Consider the following 7,234-nt stretch of genomic DNA (forward strand, 5'->3'; position numbering starts at 1 on the left):
TTTTAATGTGATTGACTGTCTTTGTTCAGGGCACTTGATGATCAAAAATAGTTGGAGTTATCGTGGGATGGGACTGACAGACCTGGTGCTAGCCCATTGGAAGCCCCAAGCAGAAATATTCCCCTTCTCCAAACAAATACCTAAGGAAGTTGTTCTAATAAATGAATGGGGCAGGGGGGCTTGAGCTGCTTGGGGCCCTAAGCAATTGCTTAGTCTGCTTATGCCTAGCACCAGCTCTAGGGATTGACATTGACAAGATTTTATTTAGTTCTTACAGTGACAGAAATGGCTCCTGTAACTGAATGAGTTTCAGGATAGAGCTTAAACTTTAACTGGTAATACTGAAGACCAAGTAAGGCACTAATACCATACCTGCTTTTTAATGATGGTTCCTCATTAAGCTGCAGTACTCTACATCTCCTTGGTAGGGTTGTTATAACTCAATGAATATCTTCAATAATAAATTAAGGTTTAATTTAATAAATTAAATAAGGTTGAATCTTATTATAGTTAAAGGTAACACTTACCTGAGACCACATAGCTTAGACTTGTACTAAAACTTCCATAGGGCTGCCCTGGGTAAGCCAATGTGTCTGAGCTTCCCATGAAGAATTGTGTTCATGAACAGTTGCTTTTTTCTGAATTACTGTTAATGTGAGGAGTTATAATTTGGCCCAGACACTTGGCCGAGACACTTTTTTTTTTTTTTTTTTTAAAAACTGGCATCAAATGGCCATCTTTCATTTTATAGCACAGCTGTAGTAATGCTATCTAAAGGAAATGAATAGTCAGTTAACCATAGGGTCTTGTAAAAATTCACCTTACTTATAATTTTGTTTTTCTTGCATATTTATGAACAGTAAATTGCTTCTGAGGAAACTTCTCAAATTCATTAATCAGCTTGCTGAGTTAATGTACTGACATACTAAAAATAGTCTTCCCATGGGAAAACTACTTTAAAGGGGTCTGTCTTTTTTATTATTAAAGCACCACTGCTTAAATGGAACAGCTGTCAACTTCTTGTTAAATTCTACTCATTTTTCCTTGGGGAAAAATTATTGCTCTGCTGTATAAAATCTTAAATAGCACCCACCTTCAGTACTGCTTGAAACTTCAAGGATCATAGACTGGACTCTTCTGGTAACATCTACCTACTTACTGCTTGTAGTATAAGATTGCTAGAAAGCTTAGTGTCTCACATGTGTGATAAATGAGAGAACATGGCTAGAACCTGGTGGTGGCAGTGGCTCTCTTCCAAAAGCTCTGATCCTAAGTAGAGCCCACTCTGCTGCGTGCTGAACAAACACAAATAGAAATATGCAGCTCTTGATTTGGAGAGCAGATGCTCTTGAGACGGGATGCACTGAGTGAATATTTAATAAAATTTAAAAAAATTACCTAAGAGAGAGGACATTTTCTTGAAACATCGCCCCTGCCCCCATCAAAACCCTCCATCCCCTTGTTTCAAAATTTGAGGTACCCGTCCTCCCACATCTAGAAATAAAGGTGTGAACATCTGGTTACATGATGTAGCTATTTCTACCACTTGGTGGCTCATTTGTTGTCATTGCCAGCTATTGATGGCTAGATTGTTAAACTTCTTATGGGTGTTGCATCAGAAGTGGGCCTTGAGGAATTTGAAGGAAAGGGTAGGGTTTTTATATCCATTCAAGAGGGGAATAAAAGCTGGGAAACTTTTGGGGGAACAGGTGAATGGGCTTAAGGGCTTTCAAAGCTTGCAGAATGGGGTAGAGGCAACATGATATGTAAGGAGGGGCACAGTTGTGAAGGGCTTTGAAATCAAAGACTAGCTCAAATTTGATGGGGATGGAAAAGGGGAGCTAGTTGAGGTTAGTGTGACTTGGTCAGAACACTAGGCAGCAAAAAGTGTCTTGGCCGATGTCTGCTATGGATCAGGGGGCTCTATGCATGATTGTCATGGAGAATTAGGAAGCTGCAGTCCTCTGTATAACGGAGATGGAGCCTGAACAAGAGTTTTAGTGGCATAGACAGTCTCTTTAAGGCTCTTCAGGAGGAAGAAGTGACAGGAGTAGCACATAAGCTGGATGTGAGGTAAGGGGAGGGAGAGATAGGAATAACATACATGGTAGTGGTCCCACAGGCTAGGGCATTGAGATAAACTCTTCAAAGGAAGATATTCCATAAGTGACCATCTACCACTAAGTTCTTCCTCTGTATAGCTAGTACTGACTACTGGCTGGGATGCTGGACTAGAAGGACCACTGGCTTCTTAAAGCATGACCATTTTTACTTTCCCATGGAAGTTTTCGTAAGGAAAGACAACTTTGGGATCCGTACATGGGGATCTTTTTCTAAAGAAGCATCGTGGGCAAAACTGACACACTTTCTTTCTTCTCAGACTGCACTTCTTCACCCACACTTGAGAGCCATGGCCAGTTGGAAATCCTACATTGACCACCTGATGGCTGATGGGACATGCCAGGATGCTGCCATTGTTGGTTACAAGGATGTTCCTTCTGTGTGGGCTGCTGTCCCTGGCAAGATCTTTGTGGGCATCTCTCCTGTGGAGATGAATGTGTTACTGGGGAAAGATCGTTCTCTGCTATTTGTCAATGGACTGACACTGGGAGGCCAGAAGTGCTCAGTGATCAGAGACAATCTGATGATGGATGGAGAGTTCACCATGGATCTGAGAACAAAGAGCATTAAAGGAGAACCCACTTTCAACATTACAATCTCCCGAACAGCCAGAACTTTGGTTGTGCTAATGGGCAAAGAAGGAATCCATGGAGGAAATGTTAACATGAAATGTTTTGAGATGGCTTGCTACTTAAGAAATGCAGGGTATTGATGCTCCAGCTTTCCACTGTGGTTCTACTGATGAAGAGAATGATTACTCTGACCATGTTCAAGATTGCAACCCTTATCTTGCACAAAGGAAAGAATAGATCTCTTTCTGCTGCAAACTCTTGCTTTACCAGTTGGCTTTTCAAAACTATTGTGTAATATGAGAATGGGAAAAAATAAAAAATTAAAATAAATGCTACGGTGGCTTCTTACAAAGGGGGAAGAGATGAGTAGTGTTCCCAAACTAGTGGGGTCACAAATGTAATAGCTAGAGCTGGCTGGTTTCTCAGATCCAAACACCTTGAGACAATGAATTGGGTTTAGCAAACTTTTGGACAAATTGCAGGGAGGTTCTATTAGAAGTCTGCCTGGTTCCCTTCCAGCTTGCCTCATGAGCTTCTGGAGAGTCTGGACTTCCAGTAATCCTGGGCCAGGACTGCCCATCAGACAGGAACACCAGGGTCCACACCTGTACAGCGGCCTTGCCATGTCAGCTGTCTGGGGTTTCTAGAGTCTATGCTCCAAAACAGGCCTGCCAATGCAGGGCTTCCAAAATCTAGACTCCCAGTATTTCAGCAGGCAGCCTGGGAACTCTGGATCAAGCCTGGACTCCTGGGGCGTTCAGGCTTCCTAATGTGCAGTCAGGAGCCTGGAGGACCTGGGATGGGCTACAAGTGTGTGATGTGGGGGCATCCCTGCCAGCTGTCTGGAAGCTCTGGGATCCCCAGCCCTGGAGCACTCTTAATGGTACAGTTGTTCCAGAGCTGCAAACCCTGGAAGGCCAGGAAGCTGCTAAGCAAACTGTCTGTGGGTGGGTAGCTTTTTTTGGTGTGTGTGTGTGTGTGTGTGTGTGTGTGTTTGTTTTTTTGTGGGGAAGAATTGTTAGGATTTCCAGTCTGGTCTTTCAGCTTTCGCTCAATTTAGTGCTAAATAGGAACAAATACAAAGGTTGACACCCTGTTTCTCACAAGCCAGGAATCCTGAGTTTCAGCAAATTCTAGTACATAATCCTTTCTCAGTAAAATTACTCTGGGGCTGCTAGACATACAGGTATTTCTAATTTTAAACTTAAATGCATGCAGAATTCATGTTTACATTTCCCTTTCTTTGAATGTTGGCTAGTCTTCTGTGACGTTCCACATTCATGCTATTGGAGAGAACGCTGCCAAATGGTATACGCTTAATACTAGAGTATCATGAAGGAATTGGAAAAGGGGAAACATCCCTGTGGAACCTCACAAGAAAAACTCACTGGATCTGTTGGGCCAGTACTTATCTATTATTGCAAAAGACAGAAATATGACAACTAAAATTATTACTGAAGTTTGGGGGAGTGGAAGAGTGCAGTAGTAAATAGAGGTGCCTGAGAGAGCTCTACTAAAACAAAGCTTTTGTCAAAAATGATGATGTTCAGTGAAAGATTTCTTAGGTCCAGAATGAAACCTCTACTCAAATGAGAGAGGACTGAGAGACCAACATCCTCCCCTGCACCCACAATTGGCCAATAGCCTGGTGGTAAGGATACACATCTTGGACAGGGGTTTCCCCCATGTTCACACATCTGCTTTGCCATTCTTCTGTATGCCAGCTGTGTGCCTAAACTATCAATTCATGGCTGGTCTAGGGTGGGTCACTGTTCAATGGATCAAGTGAAAAGGCTTCTTCTAATGTAGGAGAAGAATCTCAAGTGGGGGTTTTTTTGTGTGTTTTTTGTTTTTTTTGGAAGAACTAGGAAATTTTTTTTTCCCGTCAGCCCTAGTTGATGATGATGATGACAGGACAATTGAGAGTGATTAAGATGAGCTCGTATGAACATGCACTCAATACAGCTAAATAAAAGGTCAGTCAAGGAACAAAGGAGGTATATCACACTTACAGGGTGGAGGACTATCTTGAAAAGTACTGACTAGGCAAGGACAAGGAAAGCATGGTGGATACCAAACAGAACATGCAATGTAACATCTAAGAGTAGACGTAATGCTTGGAAGTAGAGGTAGTATTACTGTACAGCATTAGTGATTTCATAAAGGAATACCATGGCCAGTTCTGGTGATTAAGGAATTCCTTATGAAGTTCTCTGGCCTATGTTACATAGGAAGGACTAGATCATTATGGTTCCTTTTAGCTGTTATGTAAGAATAATACATTTATTTCACTACCACTAAAGTGCAGAAACAGGACATTTTAGTTATTGGAGGGGGTTTCTACCAAAATTTCAGACAAACTGTCAAAGTTCCTTTTATAAAGCAGTGCTAGGCTTGCCGGTCCATTAACAAGAGTTAAAGCTTTCTTCCTCAAACTAGTGAAATCTCACCAGTTATCTCCAAGTTTACCTAGTCTAGGTTAAATGATAGTGGGTGTGTGGTGTGTTTTTGTTTTTTGTTTTTTGGGTTTTTTTGCCTTTTTGCATAAGCATTGACCTATATAGTCCCCTGCCACCCCACTTCCTGCTCCTGGGGGTAGGTCACATCCCCAAGCTGAGCTGCAGCAGGAAGTCACTGCCTGGTTCTATAGCCCTTAAAGGGGCACATACCTTTTCCAGCAAGCCAGACAATAGGCTCCCATTGCTTAATGTGTAGTGAGGTCACCTGTAGACCACTTCAGGCTAGCAAGCTTGTTTGGGTTTTTTTTTGATATGTGCATAAATCACAGGTTCAACTGAAGAACAACTTTCAACAGCAAAATAATGATTGGGGGTGTGGGGGGAGAGATTGTATTAGCATTCCCGTGGACCAGGATGCACAGAAGGTGCATAACATGGTGCAATAGAGTATGACTTTTGAGCTATCATAATCTTGGTGTAGTCATTAATATTTTGTATAATCTTGCTTGGGCTAGATCCCATGATGTCTGGAACCTTCTTTGCATTTTATAGCACCCAAAAGGGACTGAAACACACTAATGTGGGTCCCTGCATCAACACTGCTAGTCTCTGTCAACATACAAAGGAGCAGGTGCAGGATGTAACACTTACCTTACAGCTCAGATCACAGTATTGTAGGTCTTTCTTCTCCACTAATGCAGGAGATGAGACTAGCCCATAATTTGCAAACTGGCATTTGCACTGACTACAGTTCAGTGGCCAGTCCCAACATACAATGGGGGCCCTACTGGCTTTCAAGGAATATACCATGGCATGACACCATCCAAACATGGAATGAATAGTGCTAAAGTCGGACTTGCTTTGTGAGGTATAAAAGCTAATTAGACAAAAATACTCCTTTGCTAGAGACTTCTAAAATCTTGCTGAAGAATGGTATTTTGATAGCTTATTGGAGGAACTATATTTTTTTAAGGTAAATCTGACTCAAGTGGATTAAAAGGAGAATTATGTAAATTATACAACTTTAAAGATAATTCCTTTCACTAGTAAAGGTGTCTACTAAGCTCTAAAAGCATGTGTGTTTGTTTTTTAACTGTGGGGGGGAAAACTAATCACCTGGAACCTGTCAACTTTACATGTTCAGAGCCGGTTGACATAGACTACTGTTGCCAAATTTAGAAGGCACCTGACACTGAACTAATACAGAAAAATACCACTGAGACAGGTACACAGAAGCCATAAAGGGACAGTCCCTGTCATCTCTTTATTAAACAGCACTAATGGAAGTACTTGCCTCAGTGTCATTAAATACAGACTTGTTCACCGTTAGCCCAACAGTTTGCCCTTCAAAGGAACCCCTTTTACCACCACTGAAATGGAACTTTACTGGCTCCCTGTAAAGCAGATTACTGTCATACCGGTGAAAAAGGTCCACAGTAATTATCTGCAATGCACAGCAGTTTGAGAAAGAATTAGACAAGTGGTAAAGGGTTACATTAAGCACATTAAACATTAAGAGCTGTATGTTCCTCTTAATGAGTCTCTTTCACAAACACACACACACGTGCTTGGCAAACAGAGAAGGTGGTTACCAATTTTATAGATGACTTCTTCCCTCCAGCTCTGTTGTTCTCAGCCCTCTGGTCTGTCTCAGATTCCTGTGAGGCAAGGCCTCAGTTGCCTTGAGGGCCCTCTGGTTCACCATCATACTTAAGCCCATGGAGCAGAGTTTTGGCTACTCTTCTAGCAGTGTTGCTTCTTTAAGCATCAATTAAGGAATCCCAACCACAGAAATGTACTGTGCTTGATTCTTATACTCTTTTTTCCTCAAAGGAGTCACGTCTTAAAAGCATGCTTAGTGGGCATGTACTTAAAAATTTTACCTGATTAGTATTTTAGAAAGGGCTGGGGGGGGGGAGGTACAAAATGAAGATCATCCCACATTTACTCGCTCATCAATTATTCACTTTGGCTCTCTGCATGGTGTCCTTGCTGTAAGGTCACTATAACCAGATTGACCTGTGCTCCATGCTAGAACTTTATACATGTGATATTTACTTTTGTATGGGCCCATCTTTGCCA

At 41.9% G+C, this 7,234-nt stretch overlaps 1 protein-coding gene across 1 annotated transcript; it reads left to right on the top strand.

Moving 5' to 3' along the window:
• Positions 1 to 2,410: 2,410 nt before the first annotated feature.
• On the top strand, positions 2,411 to 2,833 carry LOC141985816 (profilin-1-like). The gene has a single exon (XM_074950016.1). The coding sequence runs from the start codon at positions 2,411 to 2,413 to the stop codon at positions 2,831 to 2,833; it is 423 nt and encodes a 140-aa protein (XP_074806117.1).
• The last annotated feature ends 4,401 nt before the right edge of the window (positions 2,834 to 7,234 follow it).

The sequence above is a fragment of the Natator depressus genome, chromosome 4 (assembly GCF_965152275.1).
Source record: "Natator depressus isolate rNatDep1 chromosome 4, rNatDep2.hap1, whole genome shotgun sequence".
NCBI lineage: Eukaryota > Metazoa > Chordata > Testudines > Cheloniidae > Natator > Natator depressus.

Coding starts and splice junctions, on each gene's coding strand:
- LOC141985816 (XM_074950016.1), top strand. CDS start 2,411: ATGGCCAGTTGGAAATCCTACATTGACCACCTGATGGCTGATGGGACA.